The sequence below is a fragment of the Octodon degus genome, unplaced genomic scaffold, assembly GCF_000260255.1.
Source record: "Octodon degus isolate 3935 unplaced genomic scaffold, OctDeg1.0 scaffold00222, whole genome shotgun sequence".
NCBI lineage: Eukaryota > Metazoa > Chordata > Mammalia > Rodentia > Octodontidae > Octodon > Octodon degus.
The window spans coordinates 132,440-157,164 of NW_004524798.1; the positions used below are offsets into that span (position 1 = coordinate 132,440).

General features: G+C 36.6%; 1 protein-coding gene across 1 annotated transcript in view; it reads left to right on the plus strand.

The window, feature by feature from the left end:
• Hsf5 (heat shock transcription factor 5) overlaps window positions 1-24,725 on the plus strand; it is a 51,570-nt gene that overhangs the window by 1,250 nt on the left and 25,595 nt on the right. The window contains exons 2-4 of the mRNA XM_004645249.3: window positions 7,986-8,360; window positions 19,870-19,964; window positions 23,730-24,251. Coding sequence (XP_004645306.1) covers window positions 7,986-8,360; window positions 19,870-19,964; window positions 23,730-24,251 — 992 coding nt within the window. The remainder of the gene's footprint in view (window positions 1-7,985; window positions 8,361-19,869; window positions 19,965-23,729; window positions 24,252-24,725) is intronic.

Below are 24,725 nucleotides of genomic sequence, written 5' to 3' on the forward strand. Positions count from 1 at the left end.
AATGGGTTTGTCCTTGAAAAAACATGGCACTTTCCACCCACTGAGATATCTAATAAGTCTTCTAAGAAATGTTATGACAATAATCACATTTAAGGCTTGTAAGTAATATGTAGGATGCTGGACCGTACTTAGTAACTTATGGGCAAAAATAAATGGTTTCCAAGAAATTGTTTCTTCTGGAATTGACTAAACATTTGTTGCAGCTATTGAGAACTTGACAATTTTAGGTGTATTGTTAGACAAATGTAAGGCAAACATGGTTTTCTTTGTATCTGTCAAGTTCTAGTTCAAAAGAATTTTGTTTTTGCGGTACTGGGAATCCAAGTCAGAACCTTGGGCTTGCCAGGCTGGTACTTATGCTGCTGAGCTATCTCCCTGGTCCCATTCAAAAGAATTTTACACATGTAAAGCCTTTGGATTCTTTACTAGTGTCTATGATCTCTCAAAACTGAAAACCCATGTATAAATCTGGAGTGAGTAAAGGTTCAGAAACCTTAATTGTAATGAATTATTTTATGGCCATGGATCCTCCTTTTACTTTGCCACAAAGATGAGGCTAATAATATACTCTTTTTTGTTATTAATTACATTTATTGGTATATTTTAAGTGTACATAATGATCACATTTATCATAGGGAATTTATACTGTACATGACATAATTAGATTCTTTTCTCCCATTTTCCTATTATCCCTTCAACCTCCTTTTCCTCTCCTTATTTACAAAATTTTCTTGCTTAAAGGGTCCATGATATAAAGCACCATACCAAAAAAGCAACAGGTTATAATAATGAGAATTCTTCACCTTTACCCAGGAAAGTAGTAGAAATATTTTCATCATGTTAAAATGGATTTAACATAAATCTGAAAGCTGGACATGGTGATACAAACCTGCAATTTCAGCACTCAGGAAGCTGAGGTACAAGAACTTCAAGTTTGTGACCAACCTGAGATAACGTGGCATGCTGGAGGTCAGCCTGGACTGTATATCAAAACCCTCTGTGAAAACATACACAAAAGAGAGAACAAGCAATCTGGATTATTTTTGCATTATGAAAAATATTAAACATGCAAATGATACTATGTTCAATTTAAGTTAGGTCCATTAAAAGACTAGGTTGTAGGGGCCGGGGAGATGGCTCAGTAGAATGAGCGCTTCCCTGGCAAGCGCAAGGGCCTGAGTTCAATCCCCAGTTCTGCCAAAAAAAAAAAAAGACTAGGTTGTGTGTGCAGTTTTAATTAATCAATTTAATTTATTTATTTATTGCAATACTGGGGGTTGAACTCAGGACTCTGTGCTTGCCCGTGTGTGCAGTTTAGAAGACAGAGGTCTAAGTTCTTTTAACAAGTTGGAAAATGCTTGCCCGTGTGTGCAGTTTAGAAGACAGAGGTCTAAGTTCTTTTAACAAGTTGGAAAAAGCGATGGCTTAGGAATGTTCTAAAGGAATTCTAAAGGAATAGTAAGTCACTTTGAAGTGATAGACATTGATTTTGGTGGGGAATTACATGGGGAAAGATAGAGACGGTACTATAGCATAAAGACTAGAAATACATTCTTGGGACAAATGAGATAACCACTTTAAAGAAAGAAACATAGAATAGAGTTCTATGAGGTAAACCTTAACAGGAAAGTAAGTAAAGAGTTCAACGTCTTTTAGTTTTTAATTTAAAAACAAAAACAAACAGAAAACAAATTTAAAGGGACACTCTTCTAATCCTGAAACTACTAGTTTATTGTGATAGATTCATTTTTTTTTGCGGAACCGGGGCTTGAACTCAGACCCTTGCGCTTGCCAGAGAAGCACTTATTCTACTGAGCCATCTCCCCAGCCCCTAGATTCATATTTTAATTAAAATATAAACTAGAATTTGAGAAATCAAGATAGAGAATTCTTTAGCTGCATCAGTTATTGACATTCAGTTTATCCTAAAAGAGGTCAGAAGAACTATCAAGATATTGCACACTAAAGGCAGTATTTTGATACAGAAAAAACAACTCTTACTCTTTTGTGTTCTTTGATCTCGTTTCTTCCTATTTAAACCCAGTTGTACCTTAAAAACACCATTTTAACTGGAGAAATATAAAGGCTATCTACAGTGATTTTATTCATTTATAGCTCAGTTGGTCATCATTTTATTTTTATTTTTATTTTTTGTTATTTTTGAGACAAGGTCTTACTATGTTGTCCAGACCAGCCTTGAACTCACAGTGATCCTCCTGCCTCAGCCTCCCAAGTGCCAGGGTTATAAGCCTCCATCACCATGCCTAGCTCTGGCCTGGTCATCATTTTAGAGATTGTTTAAAACAAATTTAATTCATGCTTTTTGAATATAGGTAACGTGCCAGTTTATGTATGACTAGGTAATTTTTATGCACTTTTTATGGTTCATTAAGGCGTTGTGTCATGGGTTTAGGTGGAAAATAATTCTATTACATGTGTTCTAAGTTCTTAGTGCTCCTTTTTTTTTCCACACCTAATTTCTATTCTACTTGAATCTTGCCTTGATTTATGCCTGGCCAGTCAGCTGCATCCTGATTTCTATTTTGTTTTCTGTGTTCTACTTCAGCTTGTTCTTTGAATATTCCTTTTATAGTAGAATCCTATTTTAGAACCTAGTTCTCTTATTTATTTCCATTGAGTTAACTGTCCTGTTCACCTTCCAAGAATATTCATGATAAGAAATGTGAAAATCCCATGTTTTCTACTTTTTAGTCTCCTTGTTGAATTTTGTTTTTAGTGGCAATTTGTTTTCCAATATTTGTCAAAAGGTTCTAAAATAAGATTAGAATTATTTTACTAATTCTGGAAAGAAGATAATCTCTTTTTGCTCAGGCTCAATAAGTTTTAGGGCTCTTCCCTGTGAATTGACTAGTTTCATTTTCATAAAAGGAATGAAATATTTTAGAAGCTGGAATCTATCCCGTCCTATGTTTCTAGAATTTTTTTTTCATAATTTTATTGAGAAACAATAGCAAGGAGACAGTTTCAAATCAAATTGGTAGGACAGTTTCAATAATTAACACATTGCATATTCTCTTCCTAGTGGTTATTTGCTGTACAAGATGCAAACATGATATCCTATTTACAAACACTATTAGAGGGCCGGGGAGATGGCTCAGTAAGTGTCTGAGTTCAATCCCTGGTTCTGCAAAAACAAAACAAAACAAAACAAAACAAAACAAAACAAAACAAACACTATTGGAACAAATCCCTCTATTCATTAAGAGAATGTAACTATATATATCTATCCTAACCATTTTGAATACACAGATACAAAGTGGACTTTCATCCCTATCCCCTTTTTTATTTAGTTCCATCATTTGAATATTATAGGTGTGTTAACTCAGCAAAATATTCTAAGAATCCAGTAGTCCATAATAGTAGAATTTTAGATTGAAACATTGCCACATGAATTTTAAAGATCTTTTGGAGACATAGATGATGTTCTACAAAGTTGGTCAGAATAGAGTCCTATGAGGTAAACCTTAACAGGAGAGTAAGAGTTCAACATCTTTTAGTTCTTTATTTAAAAGCAAAAACAAACAGAAAACAAATCTAAAGGGACACTCTTCTAATCCTGACAACTACTAGTTTATTGTGATAGATTTATATTTTAATTAAAATGTAAAATAGAATTTGAGAAATCAAGATAGAGAATTCTTTAGCTGTATCAGTTATTAACATTTAGTTTATCCTAAAAGAGGTAGAAGAACTATCAAGATATTGTACACTAAAGGCAATATTTTGATACATAAAGCACACAAGGGTCAAGTGGTGGGCAGTTTGTGACATTCAGAAACACTTTTTTGAAGAGTAAGTTTCTTTAGGAAAATAAAGAATCATTAATGGTAAGTTCAATGTGTGTGTACTTAGGGAATTTCCAGTCAAGTGCCATCACAAAAATAATATTTTGTACGTTAAAGGAAAAAGGGAAAGTCATTTCTAAGAGATCTACTATTTGAACACATGCAGTCTTCTGATCTAGGACTTTTTCCTTTACTGGATAAAGAATTCTTGATTTTCAGGGCTCCAGAATTTGTGTTGCTTAAAATGTGTGCATATATTTGTTTATTATTGATATGAATGTTTTATTCTTTTTTAAAAGTCATAAATGAATTATTTTATCCTTTTTTATGTGTTTAATACAGGATCTACAGGGTCTCACTACACAGATTGGACTCATAGTGATCCTCCTGTTTTCAGCCTCCCAAGTGCTGGGATTATAGGCATGTGCCACCACACCCAGTCTTATTTTATCCTTTTTTATTAGTACATGTTTACAGTACATGATGAGTACATTCATTGCGGGAAGTTGGTACATCTATATAATCTTAATTCCTTTTTCTTTTTTTTCTCATCCTCTACTCTTCTGTCTCTCCCTGATCCTTCTAACTCTTGTTCCTTTACATTCACAAAAGTTCTGTTTTTCCCTGAAATTTTTTTCCCTACCTCTTTTCCCTTCTCTTCCCTGCCCTCCATGTCTTGATTCTGCATCCATTTGAAACAGATCTGTCTACTTCCTATTTATCTTCTATTTTGTGCTGTCTGTCTGCCTCTCTCTAGCTCTCTGTGTCTCTTTAGTTTCTCATAAGGGAAACCATGTGATATTTAAAATTTTTTTTTTTTTTTGGCAGAACCAGAGATTGAACTCAGGCCCTTGTACTTGCCAAGGAAGCACTTATTCTACTGAGCCATCTCCCCAGCCCCCGATATTTAAACTTGTGTGTCTGACTTAATTCACTGAATATTACATTCTCAGGTTGCATACATTTATCTAAGAATACCTCGTTTATCTTTCCCTATGATAAATTTTGACTCCATTGTGTATAAATACATTTTCTTTATCCATTTATCTGTTGGTAGGCATATAGGCCATTTCCAAGATTTGGCTATTATGAGTTGTGCTGCTTTAAACAGGGTATGCATGTACCACTGTAATGTGACAATGACTAGCTCTTGGGAATGGTTGGGTCAAATGGAATTTCTACTTTTAGTTTTTTGAGAAATCTCCATATTGATTTCCATAGCAATTGTACGTGTTTACATTCCTACCAAAAATGTAGAAGGATTGCTCCCCCAAAATCCCACCCCACAATTATTATTTGATTTCTTGATGGTAGCCATTTTTTTCTGGAATAAGATGCTATCTCAGTGGTGCGTTTCTCTAATGACCACTGATATTGCACATTTCTTCACATATTTATTGGATGTTTTATACTTCTTAGAAGTGTCTGTTCATTTTAGCTGCCCAGTTTTTGATTGGGTCTTTTATTTTGAGGGATCTGGTTTTTTTGTTGTTGTTGTTGTTATTTTGTTTTGTTCTTTATATATTCTAATGTTAGTCCTCTGAGGAATGGCTGGCATTTTTTCCCCATTTTGTAGGTTTTATCTTCACTCTGTTGGTTGTTTCCTTTGGTGTGTAGAGTTTTTAGTTTAATATGATCTCATTTGTTGGTATTAGTTAACATTTAATACTTTATTCTTTAATAAAACATAAGAGAAATAGAATGGGAGATGTGTAACATATTAGTCTACTTAGAAAAGTAGAAATTTGAGTGCCATCGTTCAATACAATATTGTTGTATTTATTGTAGCTAATACAATAAAGTGTAGTACTTGAGTATCACATAAATAAAATTTTAGCTTTGTTTTACAGGTTAGTTTAATACAATAGTAATTTGTGAACCACATAATTTAATACAGAAAACTCTTTTTAGGAATGAGTTAGCTAGCTTTGTTCACATAAAAAAAAATGTAATCTATAAGTTTAGCCTGCAACATTTAAGTTCTTTTCTCATTGCCCTTTTTTTCTTTCTCTGTATTCTCTCTCTCTGTATCTCTCTCTTCCTCTTTAGGTAAGGGAAAGAAGATATCTGTATCAGGTATCTGAATCTGAATATGTGAATTTTTTTTTTTTTAAGACAAGGTCCTGCTGTGTAATTCACGCTAGCCTTGACTTTACCATATAGTCCAGACCGGCCTTGAACTCACAGTGATACTCCTGCCTCAGCTTCCCAAGTGCTGGGATTACAGTCTTGCTCCTCTAAGCCTGACTGGATATGTGGATTTTTAACAAACTTTCCCAGTGATTCAGATGTTAATCCATGGTTTGAAAACCATTGCTTTGGCCAAGCAATGGCCGTGACTCATCCACATGGCTGACACTGACAAAGGTTCTACACTCTGAGGTACAGGATTTCAGGATAAATCCTGAGGGGATTTCACTAACCTTATCAGACCCAAAAGCTACAACTCTTGTTGCATAGGTCCTGCTTTACCTTGGTCTTAACCGTCCAGCATAAAAGTATAAAAATGAAATATAAGAAGTAAAGCCATGCTGTTATGTTGAGCTATAGGGGACTCAGGTCAACAGTTTCTGACATTGCCAGTGAAGCAGAAGACCCAATACTATTATGGGCTACTGGACTCTTTTAGAACATTTTACTGAGTTTACACACCTATAATATTCAAATAATGGAACTTAACAAAAAAGGGTATACAGATGAATGTCCATTTTGTATCTGTGTATTCAAAGTGGTTAGGATAGATATATAGTTACATTCTCTTAATGAATAGAGTGATTTGTTCTAATGGTGTTTGTAAATAGGATATCAAGTCCGCATCTTGTATAGCAATTAACCACTAGGAAGAATGTATGCAATGTGTGAATTATTGAAACTGTCCTACCAATTTGATTTGAAACTGTCTCATTGCTATTTGTTTATCAATAAAATTATGGGAAAAAATTTAAAAACTACATTACTGACGTTGAAGTTAAAATGTCTCAAATCCAAATGACTTCCAGAACCTAGTAGTGGTGTACTATTTATACCTTATCCATCTGCACCTAAATCTCAAAGCACAAAGAAGAATGTTCAAATTATATTCATGAGCTATAAAAGACAATTTTACCTTTATTTTTGTATCATGTTTCAAACTATTTTCAAGATGATTTATCTATATAGGAAATGTATTGGGCTTTATTGTGGAAAAAGGAAACTTCAAGCTGAATTTTAATAAAGAGTAATATATAAATGTATGAACTGATGGCAATATGTGTAGATTTTACAAATATTGTAAGACTAAAGTAACACTGTATTTCAATATTACTCTCATCATTAAAATTTTTAATATGTCTCAAAAAAAAAAACAAAAGAAAGCCATTGCTATTTGGAAAGCATCAGTATTAGAAATACTTTAAAGAACCTTAAGGAAACAAAGTTTCCTTTTTAATCATGACTTTCTATAAAAAGGCTTTTTAATTGAAAGGAAGCAAAGAATATTGCATTTCTTTTTGGTTTGTGTAGTATATATTATGTGTATAATAAATATGTGTACATATGTTTTTTCTAGTACTGGTGATTGAACCCGGTCCCTTTTCTCTGAGCTACATCTCCAGCCCTCTTTCATTTTTTGAGGCATGATCTATGTTACTAAGCTTACCAGGCTGACCTCAAATGTTCTGTCCTCCTGCCTCAGCTTTCCAGAATGCTAAGATTTACAGATTTGCATCATGACACCCAGATTTGTATTATAATTCTTATTTATTATATATTTATTCCTTTATGTATATTGCATTTATTCTGTTTATTATTAAAGTTTTAAATGGTTTGAAAGAATGGATGAAAAACTAGAGAGTAGCTAGTACACCAGAAAAATCTGGATCAGTCAATTGAGGTGAAAGGTAGGAAGGTTGAATCATCTGTGAAAGGCTCTTAACTTTGAATATTTAATTTAACCTTTGATTTCCTGTTAGTGTTTCATCACTTTACCTCTTATGATAGGCAATTGAGAACCAAACAAAAGTTTATTTGATTATTCTTTAAGTGCAATCTCATATCCAAGATTCTGAACTTATTTTTACCAAAAGAAAACTTTTGTTGTGTGAAAAATAGCTGATAGGTGAACAGTAGTTTTTTATCTTTGTTTTGCTGTGTGATGGTGTAATCTAAAATTAATAAATGTGCTTTTCCTCTTTTATGCAGGACCAGTGGCTGTAGGACAGTTTCACCGGTCGTTCCGGCGAGATAGTCTGTCTCCTTATTCCTACGTATCAACTTCATCCCACAACCACAATACTTTCCCTCTGAAAGGTTTAGATCGGACCCCGATTCCTCCCAGAACATGGCAGAGTTCCCTTGGGATGCACCCCGGACAAGTGGAGACGTCTCCTACATTTTCAGATAAGGGAGTTCCATTTCCTGTACTGCAGAGGTTTCCAACTGAGGTTACCTACACACTGCAGCCCAGCGCCACGTCTGTGCACGTTCAACAAGGTCCTCAAACAATGGTCAGCTCCTCCCAAAAATATAGTAACTACACACCCTCAGCACAGTTCTCCCAGGCCTACTATCCAACAGGTATGAGAAGTCCAAGTTCTCTGGTTTCTATTAGAGTAGTTAGTAATAGCATATTTTTTTAATCTTTTAACATACCTTTCTATACTTTTATTTTTGTTTTGTCTTTACATTTCTATTAGTAACATTAATCTCTGTGGACTTAAAAGTAGTAGTAATATGCACCCAATAAATATCAAAGATTTCTTAGCAGGACACATTTTTAAACAATATATAAAATTTCTTTATATTCTTTTTTTTTTTTTTGAGTACAATGATCGAGCTCAGGACCTTGCACTTGCTGGGCCGGCACTTATGCTGCTGAGCTATCTCTCTGGCTCAAAACTTCATTATATTCTCAAGGATCATAAAGGTGTATGTTTGTGGAACCTTTGTATCCTCGATATGTGTTCTAGTTTGAAATTAAGACTTAGGACCCTGGAACCTTACTTTAACTCTGCTCTTGATACAGTGTTTATTTTGTTTTAAACACTATTTTAAGTATATATTTTAATTTTATAAGTGAGATTAGCTCAGTGAAATCATTTTAATATCTCAATAATAAAGCTTAATGATGAAGCATACTCTCTGAAAATTCTTTACTAAAATGTGGTAAATCCTGGAGTTCCTGTGATACTCATCCTGTACAAACAAGACCTGGGGAGAAATATATAGAAGGAGAAACTGACAATGACAGTTGACCTCAAGTTCAGCCAACTATGTTGAAGTCAAGCTGGTAGATCCCAAGTTATTAACTGGGACTCCTTATGATAATGACCATCTGTTTTGTGTCTCAGAAAGAAAATGTGTTTTCTGGGTAGGTTTTTGCAAGATAATAATCTTGCCGTTTCAGGCCCAGCCAGATAGCTCAGCAGATTAAAGCACCTGCTTAGGCAGACATGGGACCAGCCCTGGCCCGCCTGCCAGCCCCGCCACGGGGCCTGCTGAGACAGCGACTGAGACTGGGTGTCATGGTGCCTGCCTATAATTTCAGCACTTGGGAGGCTGAAAACAGGAGGAGCATTAGGAGTCCAGTCTGTGTAGTGAGACCCTGTAGGCCCTGTGCTAAATACATAAGTAATAATAATTTTACCATTTCATTCAAAGTGTTTTCTACTTTGCAGAAACATCATAGCAGTAGTATGTGTTGTTTCATCACAAATTACACTTTACACAGAATAAGAAATGGATAAATAGAAGGATTAAAGGGCCGGCCCAATAGCTCAGTGGATTAAAGCGCCTGCAAGCAGATGCGGGGGCCAGGGACTCGATCCCCGGGCCCTGCCCCTGGGATGCGCTGGAATAGCAATTGAGACTGGGCGTGGTGGCACACGCCTGTGATCCCAGCTCATGGGAGGCTGTAAACATGAGGATCACTCCGAGTCTGATCTAGTAGTGAGATGCTGAACACCCTGTAGACCCTTCCCTAAAATACAATCAATCAATCTATCAATCAATCAATCAATAAAGGGTCAAAAGTTTAAGAGAAGACAAAAAGGGGAGCATTCTTTTGCCCTATGAATTAAAATCTGGAAAACTAATTAATTTTCTCTCAAATCTAAACAGTTGTTGCCACGTAAAAGTTATAAATCTGGTGCCTATTTTATTTGTAGCAAAACACACTATTTTCTAGCCTTTAATATCAAACTGTATATTTTTTATTTGTTCATTGCAGCCTACCCAGATATAAAAGCAAAGAGGATTGCTTTATTTTTTTCTAAAACTTTTAAGTTTAATAATATAATAACAGCAACAATTTAAGTTAAACTGAGTTCTTTGTATTTTTAGAGCTGCTATTCTTTCAGTGGATAGAGAAGGAAAAATGGAAACATTGCTGGGGAGATAGGTCAGGAGAATAAGCTCCTGCCTGGCAAGTGCAAGGTCCTGAGTTCAATCCCCAGTACTGCAAAAATAGAAAAAGGAAACATTATATGTATGGAGTAAGAATGATTCAGTACTTGTAGTTGTTTTACCTATGAGAAGAAGAAAAGGTTTACCACCTTATGTAAAAATGATTGAGGCCTACTATTTCTCCAGATAGTTCTTTGAAGAAAAAATATGTGCAGTCTTTAAAAAGAGAAGACTAATTTCATGTTTATAAGTTAAATAGTATATATTTTTTTCTTTACTGTATTGGAGATTGACTCCAGAGTCTTTGCACTGAGCTAAATGCACACCCTAAACCCCTTTTTTGAAAAAGAGATAGCATCTAGCTAAATTGCTCAGGTTGGGCTTGAATCTATGATCCTCCTGTCTCAGCCAATTGAGTGCTGGGATCGTAAGTGTATACCACCATGCCTTGCTCATGTTTATAAGTTACATATCTTGAATATAACAACAAATAGAGTCATTTTTATTATTGGAGAGCTTAATTCAATATTTTATTTTATTTTTTGAAATAATGTCTTGCTGTGTTGCCCAGGTTGGCTTTGAATGGGTAATCCTTTTCCTTTAGCCTCCCTAGTTGCTGGGATTCCAAGCATGTCCCACCAGGCCTAGCTTTAGTGCAGTATTTTTATTATTTTTATCTTGGCTGCATTTCATATATGCATAGGAGAGAGGGAGAGAGACTTGCTGTCTTTTAATACTTTTTTTACCTTCATAGCCCAAATAGACAATTCTTACACATCCTCTCTTTTCACCAATAAGTGTTTTCCTTGTCTTTCCTTTATTAAACTGCTGAAGTCTCAGTAATTTTGGGGGAGTTGAAATTTGGAAGAATTGTATAGGGATATAAAGAAATATGCTCTGATCTTCCAATCAGAATTTTGGAGGTACTTTCCTATGGAAATAATCAGATATAGTGGCTGAGTATTATATAATTATCATCTGAAGGTACAAATGGTTACAGTCTGGATTTTTTTTTTTTTTTTTTTTTGAACTGGGGATTGAACTCAGGCCCTACTGAGCCATCTTCCCAGCCCTGGATATTGTTTTTATGGGAAAATGTCTTCTGAGTTCCAAGTAATCCTTGTAGAAACTCAAAGTTCTAAATTTTATGAAAACTAGTTCTATATATTGTTTACCAGAAAATGCTCCAGCTAATATGATTTATTCATTGTAGATATACTATTTGTTAAATTGCTATGATTTTGGATTTATTACTGAAAAATATTTTAGTTTGGTTATAAACTTACAAAGTGAAAATTGTTAGGCTGGACACACATGATGGCACATGCCTGTAATTCCAGCACTTGCAAGGCTGAGGAAAGGAGGAGCACTACAGGCTTAAGGCCAGCTGGTGTTTCATAGTGAGTTTAAGTCCAGCCTGCACTGAGTTACATAACAAAACAATGTCTCAAAAATAAAAACAAAAACTTTTGAGTGTTGGGATTAGAAGTGTGCACCACCATGCCTGACTCTTCTGGTTTTTAAAAATATAATTTTGTCCCTTTCAAATTTTTATTTATTTTTATTATTTTTTATATATTTTGTACAGGATCTCACTATGTATCTTGGACTCATAGTCACCCTCCTGTTTGCAGCCTCCCCAGTGCTGGGATTACAGGTGTGCCCCACCAAGCCCCATCTTTGTGGCTGCCTCAGCACACCTGGGGGCAGAGGTGGCATGGCCTTTGGTGTAGGGGATCGAACCATGATCTCTGCGCTTGCCTAAGCAGGTGCTTAGTCCACTGAGATATCTCACTAGCCCTTGTCCCTTTTTTAATAGGGATAATTGAAATGACTATAAATTTTCTGAGTTTATGAGACTAAGAAATATGATCTCACGGTGATTTCTAATATATACAGTCATTCTGTGATGTCAGAATTGCTTTGAACATTCTGATTTGTTTGTTTGTTTGTTTGTTTGTTTTTTGGTAGTACTGGGGATTGCACTCAGGGCCCTCATGAAAACTAGTTCTATATATTGTTTACCAGAAACCACATCCTTAGTCCTTTATTTTTATTTGGAGACAGGGTCTCACTGAACTGCCCAGGCCGGACTTGAATTTGGGATTCTCCGACCTTAGCTTCCTGAGTGATGGGATTATGGGCATGTACCACTATGCCTGGCTTATTCTGAAATATTAATATAAATTTTAAAATTTATTGTTAAATATAAAAGACCTGCAGTAAAAAACTGTGCCATAAAAATACTTCACAAATATTTAAGTTCTTTAGTTATGGGTAAAGAAATCAAAAAATAAATGCAAGATAGGAATCAGTATTTATTGAGTATCTTTGTGAACAGCATTACAAATGACTTTCCTAGAGTTAAAAAGAATATTGCTCTTAGAATCAAGATAATAATCAGTCTTAAATTCATCTAAGTCATAATGAAAGAACTAATTTTGGCATAGTGGTCATATTTAAGTCCTTTCAAAGTGAACTGTGGCATGAGGTTTGGATCAAATTTTATTTTATTTTATTTTTTTTTAAATAGTTTTTTTTAATTATTTATTTATTTTTATTTATTACATTTATTTATTGTGTGTGTGTGTGGCCAGCTCAGCCCACCAGGGGGCGGGGCTGGCTGGCATGTGGTGCTGGGGGATCGAACCGTGGTCCCTGTGCTTTGCCAAGCTTGTTTCAAGTAGGTGCTTTAGACCACTGAGCCATCTCTCCAGCCCCTGGATCAAATTTTAATAAAAAACAGCACTCAACTTCATTAAAATTTAGTTATGTTAAAAATAAACTTGGATCTGTTCTTCAAATAGTATGACCAGTGAAGTTTGAATTTCATAATATTTAATAAATTCTTAATTTCTCTAGTAAAGCCATACTATTGAGACTGATAAATTGCTGTCAGACTGACTCATAAAATGACTCATCAGAATATCCGTGTCCTTTGCTTAAAGTGTCAGCTTTCCTTGCCTACTACCTTGTTTACATTTTTTTCTACCTTGATATCGCCTTCAAAGATAAAATGTCATTTTATCCAGTGTTTGTTGACTCTTTAGTCTTGCCCTATCTAGAGCAATTTTTTCCTGTGTTATTTTGTTTCCCACCTGATTTTTCTTTTTTTATTTAAAAAACCCTTCATTTTAGATCTTTTTATTTTACTCATTCTCCACTATATATTGGAATGTACACAAAATTCAACCATATGTACATAGAGGGTCCTATAGTGAGGAATTTCAAGATTTTTTTCAGCATTGGAGACTGAACCCAGGACCTATGTACTGAGCTGCATTTATTTTTATTTTATTTTATTTTTTTTTAATTTTATTCATTTATTCGTGTGTGTGTGTGTGTGTGTGTGTGTGTGTGTGTGTGTGTGTGTGTCCAGCTCAGCCCACCAGGGGGCGCGGCTGGCTGGTATGTGGTGCTGGGGGATTGAACCGCGGTCCCCATGCTCTGCCAAGCCTGTTCTAAGTAGGTGCTTTAGACCACTGAGCCATTTCACCAGCCCTGAGCTGCATTTATTTTATTTTATTTTTTAAATTTTTAGACAAGGTGCTGAATTTCCCAACCTGAGCTAAGACATGGGACCCTCGTGTCTCAGCCACCAGAGCGTTGGTATTACATGTGTGTCACCACTACATCCCTGGAATAATTCTTTTCTTTGACTAATGTTATAATGTTGAGTTGACTTAAAATCTATATTCTTTTCAAAGTTAGATTTTAAGCTCAAAGTAATGATTAATAAATTATAGGTGCCTTTAATCTCATATTTTAACATATACTTACAGAGCATCAGTATGATTTAGCTACTGCTGTAAGTACTGTTGCAATAAATATTCATTTAACCCTTATAATAACTTTATAATATACTGTAGTTATCCTCATTTTTAAATAGATATCAGGACTGAGGCACAGCTATTAACTGGCAGATGGAAAGGAAACCTAAACAAACTGATTCAAGGGTACATTCTTTTGGCCACTGTGCTTTGTTATCTTTCTGTCTCTAATAAAGAGATTTTGGGGGAGGGTGGGTTGTCCTATTTTTCTTTTGAGAGAATCTTCTGGCTTATCTGTCCACCAGAAATGGTTATTCCCAGATAGAGTAGACAATCCAGACACTGAAGGAACGATGTACCCTGGTATGCTACTGGTGGCATTAGGACTGGTCTGGATTGACTCATTCAATCCAAACAGAGGAAACATAGTTGAATGACTGGCATGAGAGGTCCAGTCTGGGGGCTTTGGGAAGTGGGGTTACCTCTTAATTCACTTCTGTATCCTCTATCCCTAGCAGAGCTTGCATATAAGGGGCCTCTGGTAAATAATCTCCTGAATGGGATGGGCTTTATAGTCAATCATCTGATGTGATCTTCAGCTAATTATTTCACATCACTTAGCTTCAATTTCCTTTCCTCCAAAGTAGGGTTAATAGTTTGGGTCTAGAACTAAATGAATTAATGTGTGCATACCAATTTTATAAAACTTGAAATACTATTTACATTTAAAATATAAAATTTTGGGCTGAGAAATAGCTTGGTAGTCTAAGTGCCTGCATGGCAAGCATAAGAACCTGAGTTCTATCCCCAGTACCACATGCTGTGCCACTGTGCCACTGTGCAAGTCACCAAAACCGGCATGGTGGCACACACCTATAATCCCAGTGCTGGGGAGGCTGAGACAGGAGGATCACCATGAGTCCAAGCTGCGTAGTGAGACCGTGTACCAAATAAATAAAGTATAAAATGTTTGAAAACTGCTGTAAATAAGCCTATATGTTAACACTTTAAAAACTAAGTAATTTATAAGAATATAAGCCAGGGTACACATAATATTTTTATTTTGCTTTGAAAAACATCCTACAAAGGGCTGGCCAAATAGCTCAGTGGATTAAAGTGCCTGCAAGCAGGGGCCAGGGGTTCAATCCCTGGGCCTGCCATGCCGGCCCTGCCCCTGGGGCACACTGAGATAGTGACTGAGACTGGGTGTGGTGGCGCATGCCTGCAATCCCAGTTCTAGGGAGGCTGTAAACAGGTGGATCACTATGAATTTGATCTAGTAGTGAGACCCTGCACACCCTGTAGACCCTTCCCTAAAAAAAAGCAACAAACAAATGAGAAAAAAAACGCCTACAGATTAAAATTGTTTTGGGAACAACTTTTGGGCAAAAAGGGTTGCAAACTCAGGGTCTTAAACATACTAGGCAAACCTTCTACCACTGAGTTATACTGCATCCAAGTACATTTAAATTCTAGAGGTTTGACTTGATGCCTAGAGTGCTGGTGTATATCTGTAATCCCAGGACTTGGAAGGCTGAGGCAGGAAGATCATGAGTTCAAGGCCAGCCTGGGGCTCTATAGTGAGTTCAAGGCCAACCTGAACCCTGTCTCAAAAAAGTTTGACCTTTAATTTCTAATGCTCATAATGTACACACACACACACACACACACACAGACTCTCTTACGGAGTTAGAAAAGTTTTCTAGTGCTGTGGTGCTCAGGTCGCCTGTTTCTCTAAAGAGACCTAACTTTGTACTTACAAAAAAGGGCTTGTTACCGGGAACTTTTTTACTTGGCAGAATAAACAAAGCAAAAGCACAGTCAGACTTAACTCTTTATTATAGTAAAACATATAACAAACTTACAATTTAAACTATTTTCTATACCATTAAATATATTTTCATATATATATGTGGGTTTTTTTTGCCACCAACACTATGTGTCTCTAGAACTTTTTGCATCTTCCTTATTTGAAACTTTAACCACAAAACACTTGACTCCCCATTCTCTTTCCTGAAGTCCTAGTTTCAGCCCCCAGTATGACTGCCATCAAAAAATTATCTCACATTTCTTCCTGAATTGGATTTCTGTTCATTATTTACACTTTTATTTCCTTTTATATACAGTTTAATGCCTTAAAATGAGCACTGCCTTCAGGAAGATACTTAAAGATCTTTATTTGGTTTTCCTTTTTCATTATTGGAAATCAACTGCCAGAGTGTCCACCCACTGAGCTACATCACCATCCCTTTTAAAAAAATTTTTAGAGGCAGGGGCTCTCTAGGTTGCTTAGGCTCACCACAAAGCTGCAATCCTGCTTCAGCCTCCCATGTAGCTGGTATTATGGGCATATGCTACCAGCTGGTTTAAAAGCCCTTTTGCAGATTAAGACATCACTATGTCTTAAGTTATAGACGTAGATAAACTTAGCATCTAAATGTTAGTGCTTTCATAATGCCCAGTAGGTTAGTTTGTCATATACTAAGCACCATAGTTAGATTTCTATACCTAGGTTTTCCTATTCAGTAAGCATACTAATATCTTTCTTTGTTGTATTTTATTATGGGGACTGCATTGGTAAGGAAATGACTACTGACAAATCTTTTGGGACATTTATCACAGTTCTCTTTTTTTTTTTTTTCGTAACAGTACTGTTCTACTCATGCATTAGTAGATGCTTTAAAGAACATTCACTATTTTGCTGTTTTCTTAGAGTCAGCTCTATATTAACATATTCTTTGTTCTTTTAGCGTATTGCTCCAATAAATGTAATACTTATACAATTTCAAAATGTGTACCTAATAGAATCAGCATATTGAAATATCAGAAAAATAAGTATACTTCTTTCATTGATTTATTTGTGATTAAACACTGTTTCCTTACCTACCCTGACGGAATGACACCTGTAGCTCTGACTGCCACTAGGGGGCTAGGTTTTCTTGTTATTGTTCCGGAAAAGATGCTCTTCTTTTTTTTTTTTTTTTTTTTTCAGTTTTGATACACCCCACTTAGGTGTTCAGTTATTTTTTTTTTGGGGGGGGCGGAACCAGGGATTGAACTCAGGCCCTTGTGCTTGCCAGGGAAGGGCTTATGCCACTGAGCCTTCTCCCGAGCCCCAGGTCATTTCCCAGGGTATTTATGTTTTTAAATACCTTAGGAGGCTGGGGGGTATGGTTGTATAATAGAGCATTTGCCTAGCATTTGCAAAGCCCTGGGTTCAATCCTTAGCATAATAAAACAAACAGACCAGAAAAAGCAAAAACCCTTGGGAAATCAGATTCAATAAAAGAGCATATAATTATATATTTGAAAAACTTCCAAAAGATCAAGTATAGGAATCTATTTGTCTAATCTGTATTGAAAGTGACAACATGAACTCATTGTAATATTTAGTAATACAGTATATGTTTTTTTTAAATCACTAAAACTGGGGAGAGGAGGTAAAAAGAATTTGGATGTATTATGTATATGTACCAACTCCATGAATCATATATAATGCAAACATGTACTAATAAAAGTAAAATTTTTACAAAATCACTGAAATTGTTAACCATGTTGCTCAGAGAACTTCAATCTTTATATTTATATCTGAACTAAAATTCTGTTATTGAGGGGTTGGGGAGTTGGCTCAGTGGAATAAGCACTTCCCTGGCAAGCGCAAGGGCCTGAGTTCAATCCCTGGTTCTGAAAAAAAAAAAAAAATTCTGTTATTTAAAGTTTTTCTATGGCACAATTTAATGTCTTAAATTGCACATGATTGGGGCTGGCGAGATAGCTCAGTGGTCTAAAGCGCCTGCTTAGGCAAGCTTAGGCAGGCACAGGGGACCACGGTTTGATCCCCGGCACCACATGCCACACCAGCCCTGCCCTCAGGGTGGGCTGAGTGGACCAAAAAAAAGTTGCACATGATGGGCTGGGGAGATAGCTCAGTGGCATAAGTGCCTGCCTGGCAAGCTCAAGGTCATGAGTTCAATCCCTGGTACCAATAAATAAATAAAGACAAAAAATAAAAATAAAATTATAAAAAAAATAAATTGCACATGATGTGTCAAAATATTTCTTTTCTTTTTTTTTCTTTTTTTTTTTTTTTTTTTTGGTAGAACTGGGGATTGAACTCAGGCCCTTGTGCTTGCCAGGCAAGTGCTTATTTTACTGAGCCATCTCCCCGGCCCCAAAGTAATTTTTTTTTTTTTTTTTTTTTTTTTGAGACAGGGTCTCACTGTGTAGTTTAAGCTAGCCTTGAATTTGCTTATGTATCCTAGGCTGGCCTTGAACTCATGGCGATCCTCCTGCCTCAGCCTCCTGAATTCTGGGATTACAGGCATGTACCACTACACCTGGCTATAAATATTTATTACTAGAAATCAATAGTAATGGAAAAACAAGTAAAGATTTCAATTAATTTTTATAATCATTAGACTAATTTACTTTCAAAGTTTAAGGAGATTATAATTTTATTAGCACACTCAATTTATAAAAAATGTAAATACCTCTAAAGATATTCAGAACATGGAAGTCTAGTAGAATCAAAATTTTACATTTCAGGAAGAAAGAAAATGCAGTATATGAATAGCATGTGCTTTTGGAGTTTGATTTACTAGTTCTGACATCAGCTTTGTGAGTTTTGGGAAGTTAATATCTCTGAGTTTGAGGTCCCTTATTTTGTTAAGTAACTTCATCTGATTGTGTTCAGTTGACACATGTAAATCTACCACTGTGCCTGCAGAATGCTATGTGCTCAACTCATGTTATCTTGCGTAATCCAAAGGTGTGATATTATAACTGATTTCATTTGTACTGGAAAGTCTCAGAGAGACTGAACCTATTAAAACTGACTGCATCTGTAGCCAGGCATGGTGGCACACACCTGTAATCACAGCACTTGGGAGTCTGAGGCAGGAAGATTGCAGTGAGTTTAGGGCCAGTTTGGGCTGGCTTGAATTCCATAACAAGACCTTTGTCAAACAAAACCAACCAACCAACCAATCAAACAAAAAACAACATCTGTGAATATAGTGGATCTAGTCCACTATAACCTACCTGTAAATAGAAAGTTTGGAGATATACTTTTGGGTTTTATTCCCACGAACATGGCAAAAAATTATTTATTTACTTGAAACATCAGCTGGTAATGTTTATTACTTTCTTAACTGCCGTTACTATTCTAAGTGCTCTGTGGCTTTAGGATCTACAAATCTAACCACTTGTCTAAATGGCTAAAATATTTTTTGCATATATTTATTCCAAGTGCATTGTTTAATGGTAGGAGTATTAAAAGACTATTTTGTACTTATTTACTCTTATAAAAACATCCCCCATGGTTGTTACTGCTCAAAAGAATTGAGGCAATTATTTAAGAATGTCAAATATATCCTTTCAATAAAATGAAATTACTTTCAATAAGAATAAATGTTTGATTAGAATGTTTAAGTGCTAAAGAAACCACTCATGAAAGCAGACGTGACCATTTTAAAGCTTATTATATGACTGGGCTGATGAGATAGCTCAGCAGACTAAGCACCTGCTTAGGCAAGCACAGGGACTGGGGCTCGATTCCTGGCACCACATGCTGTGCTGGTCCCACCCCCAGACGAGCTGAGCCAGCAACTGAGACTGGGTGTGGTGGTGCAAGCCTATCATTCTAGTGTGGGGGAGGCTGAAAACAGAAGGATCACTAAAGTCTGAGCTGTATAGTGACACTCTTTGACAACCAAATACATTTTAAGAAAAAGTTTTTTATAAGACCATGTTATTTTCAACAAATAGTATCACCTAGTTGAACTATATAATTTATTTAGACACAAAAAGGAAGTTATTCTTTGTGGTTCTTTCCATGTTGAAAGAGTGAAGTGTTTTGAGTGTAGAGGGATTTATTTTGGTTGATGGCTCATCTCTGTTTGAATTTGTTCCAGCTGTGCTGCAGTGCTGCTCTCCTACCCACATGGACGCTCTAAGTAGTTGTGTGCCTCCCACTGCCTCTTCCTATGCACACTGCAACTACTTCCAGGTGAGACTATGCACTCACTATGCTTTATGTAGAGTTTCACAATTTCAAAGTGTAGTTGATATTAATGAGTAACCGGAGATAAGATGTGGATCATGGGCTTAGCTTTTTCAGTTCTAAATAAAAGGAGCAGTGGTATAAATGATGTCTGGAGTACTTTTCTAGGCTAGCGTTGTCCAGCACAGTAGCCATTATGTACAAGTGGCATTATAAATTTAACTAAAAATTAAATGAAATTTTTAAGCCCAGCATAGTGATGCATACCTGTAATCCCAATACTTGGAAAGCTTAGGCAGGTGGATTGCTGTGAGTTAGGGGCCAGTCTGGACTGCATAGAGTTCAAGTCCAGCCTAAACTACAAAGTGAGACCCAGTCTCAAAGCACGCCCTCCCCAAATAAATAGATTAAATTTTAACATTCACTATTAGTCACACTAGTCAATTTCAAGGGCTTAGTGGTCTCATATGGCTGATGGCTACCAAATTGTACAGCATAGAAATAGAAAATGTCCATCATTGGTGAAAGTTGTTTTATACAGTGCTGTTCTAGAATTCTCCATAATAAAATGAATACCAAATAAATTCTAAAAGTATATACATCACCAAATAACAGATTCTCTAAGATGGTATAGATTATTAGAATTTTTTTTCTTAAAGGAGGAAATAGTACTGTCAGAAGTGAGAAAATTCAAGGCTGGTCCCCTTTAACCTTGGTCTGCATGTTTAACACTGTATATCAAACATCTTGTCATTAATTTTTAGGAAAAATAGCTTTGATTTAAGTGTTTATATTGCTATTTTTAGGGGTTTTTTTGAGACAGGGTTTTGCTAGATAGCGTAGGCTGGTCTTTGATTCCTGGTGACCTTCCCGCCTCAGCCTCCTGACGGCTGGAAATCAGGCATGTGCCACTATGCATGGCTTCTATTGCCATTTTTAGACTAAGAATAAATGGCATGCTTTATACTGTAATTGCTGCATTGGAATTTTATATCTGGCTTGGATAATCATCTAGATTGGTAACAGGGAGCCTTTTATTTATTTATTTATTTATTTATTTATTTATTTATTTATTTATTTATTTATTTATTTTGGCAGAACCCGGGATTGAACTCAGACCCTTGAGCTTGCCAGGGAAGCGCTTATTCCACTGAGCCATCTCCCCGGCCCCAAGGAGTCTTTTAGATATTTTAATGATAAGTAGTAAGCTGCCGCAGGCTCGTGATAGGTTTGCTCTCTGAATCTGAGATAGTTTCATTACTTGAGGTGTAAGAGTGTGTGTTTGTGTGCACACATGCGTGTGTGTGTGTGCACACATGTGTGTTGCTGGGAATCAAATCCAAGGCCTCCAACATCTAGGCAGGTGGTTTACCACTGAGATACATCCTCAGCCAAATAAAGTATCTTACTGATGACATTAATTGCTCAAAAGAACATTCTTAAGCTGGGTGTGGGGCACATGCCTGTAATACCAGCATTTAGGAAGCTGAGGCAAGAGAATTGCCATAAGTTTGAGGCCAGCCTGTGCTACATAGTGAGTTCAAGGCAACCCTGAAATACACAGTGAGAACCTGTCTCAAAGAACAAAAACGGGGTGGTGAGACACCTTGTGGTCTAAGAGCCTGCCTGGCCAGCACAGGTCCTGAGTGCTGTCCTTGGCACCTCATGCTGTGCCAGCGTGAACCTAGGTGTGCTGTGCTTGCCACTGAGACTGGGCATGGTGGTGCATGCCTGTAATCCCAGTGCTGAGGAGGCTGAGTCAGGAGGATTGCTACAAGTCTGAGCTACATAGTGAGACCCTGAACCAACAACAACAAACCCAAACACAAAAGAACATCCTTCCCCCTTTGAAAAGAAAATGTGCATGGAAAGTAGACCACTGGACTGTTGTTTGAAGTAGATTGAGAGGACTTAGCCATTTTTCATGGCCAGTACCATCAAGCATCATACCCTAGTTAATTCTTCACTGGAAGGACATACCTACCTCACAGTTAGATGTTCTTGTTTGTTGATTCAGACACTCTGTCCCTTGGATTATACTAGAGACACTGACAGTATTCAAAACATTTTTACTAGGCCAGGGATATAGCTTGGTGGCACAGCACCTACCTGGGAAGTGTATGGTGGTGATTTTGATTCCTGGAAAAAACAAAAAGTGTTTTTACCATAAAAACAATATATGTTCATTTTCTGGAAAATATAAATAAGACATGACATCTACAAATGTGAAGAGACAGTATTTCAGCTTCCATTCTGAAAACCAGTGTAGATTCATTGGAGTATAGGCATTAGTGAGCTGTTGCATGAAGGGTCAGTATATTATTGTGGTTAAAAGCAAAAGATCTAGAATCAGGCAAACCTAAGCTTGAAACCTGACTCTCTTACTTACTTTTGAGTGAGTTAAGAAATTATTCTGAACCTTGTTTTTATCATTTAGAAGAAGAGATGATCACATTCATAGGGCTCTCGTACGGGTTAAAAGAAGCAATGTGTATAAAGCTCTTTGCACATGCTTGTCACATTGTAAGAGCTCCATAAATGATGCTGTTGGCTGCAATAGTTTGATACTTATCCTATTTGAATTTACACTACCTGTTTGGCATTAGTTACCTAAAACTCACTGATGCAGTCTTTGTAATGTTTTGCTAATATCAACTCGTTGTTTTATGTAATCATAGTGCTATATTTTAGGTTATAATCTCAGATAACAAACATTTAATGCCTTTTTTGTACAAAGCACTACCATGTGTATAAAATAATATCACTTAAAGATACAAATCTAAAAATGATACCTATCTCAATCTGTTGCTTTGAGTTTCTTGTTCTGTTTTTTGTTTTTCTGGGACTGAGGATTGAACTCAGGCCCTTGTGCTTGCCAGGGAAGTGCTTATTCCACTGAGCCATCTCCCTGGCCCCTCTGTTTTGTTTTTGAGACAGGTTCTCTGTGTACCCAAGCTGCCCTCAAACTCAGGGTTATCCTCCTGTGTCAGCCTCCCAATTTATTGCTTTATTTTTATTTATTTTGTGTTTTAGGAAAGGGTCTACAGGGTGTTCAGGGTCTCACTACTAGATCGAACTTGTAGTGATCCACCTGTTTATAGCCTCCCAAGAGCTGGGATTAGAGGAGTGCGCCACCATGCCCAGTCTCAGTTGCTGTGGGGCCAGCATGGCAGACCTGCGGATTGAACCCCCCAACCCCTACACCTGCTTACAGGTGCTTTAATCTGCTGAGCTATTTGGCTGGCCCTTATTGCTTTATTTTTAAAAACAATCACAGAACCAAGGGACATTTGATGTTCTGTCCATTTTTTTCCAGTTCATTTGGAACAGAATATCAGTACATCCCCCTGGATCCATAGACAAATCAGTGAATTTGTGAGCATCCTGTTTTTGAAAATTCCTTACTGCATTCCTAAAGCAGTATGACAAATGAAAATGATATTTCTGTAAGTCTTTTTGGAAAAATTTGGTATATAGATATTTTATTAGCAAGTATTTGAGTACTGTAACTTTTTCATTTTGTATACTCACCCTAAAAATTAGTCATCTACTTCAGTATTAAGTTTAATATAGTGGTTGATATATAGTTGCTGCTAAGTAAAAGTTAACAGTACATTTGAAGCTACCAGTGCTAAAAAGTAGATTAGCTTCAGGTTTTCTTAATAAGCTTTAGGTTTAGTCATTTATGTTTAGCATTCATCAGCCTACATGTTGCTTTCCTCCTTAATCTCTGATTCTCTATCCAAACAGTCCTATTTTCTCTTTTCCCAGAATCCTCCAATGCAGTCTTCCTATCCAGTTGAATTTCTGCCTTCTAATTGGCCTTGCAGTGCTACTGATGAAAATAAAAAGACAGAAGTAAACCTAGAGGCTGTCTTTCAGATAGTAGATGAGTTGCATTCCTCTCCAAAATTGGAAATGGTAAAGGTGGAGCCTGTTGAGAATCAGTGCCCTACATCTCAGCCTAACAGAGGCCAACATATCCTAGCTAATTCAAACAACAGCAATCCATCTTCCATGACTCAGGCTAGCCAACTGGAGCCGCTTACTCCTGTAGGCTCAGATATTACGTCTTTTGTGGTTGGATCAGAACAAGCAATTGCCTGCTCTCTACCACAATCACCTGAGTACATCTATACCATCCACACAGCCCAGCCTGTGGACAATAACACAATGCAGGAGTCTGCAGCCATCCAACAAGCTCATGGCAAACTGAAGGAGCAACTAAGCCACAATCCATCTCCATCTCCAGTAGTATTTATGCAAGAAGGGCTTCCATTCAGCACACATCAGGTAAGGGTATAAACAGAATAACCTTAATAATGCTCAAAGTGTTTCTTGCCAAGGAGCCTTTGAGTGGAGAGTTTACCTAGATTTTACTTGGGTAATTCCAGAAGGGTTGTATGCCAGAGGTTTTGCACAAAAGATTCAAAAGAAGTTACTGTATCCCCCAGGTATCCTTTTATTACCTTATTGTCTGAAGTGAACCTCTGGAAAGACCAACTGATAGAGCATTGTGGTGTAAATCTTATTTTCAAGTTAAAAGCATCCTTTGAACTTTGTTTCCTAAATTAATTTAGCTGGTCTAGGTATGGCTGACTGTAGTTCCACTACCAGAAGTTGCCTCTACTTACATTTGTACATAGAGGTGAGTAAGTAAGAGGTAATGGGGGGCTGGTGAGATGGCTCAGTGGTCTAAAGCACCTACTTGGAACAAGCTTAGCAAAGCACAAGGACCACGGTTCAATCCCCCAGCACCACATGCCA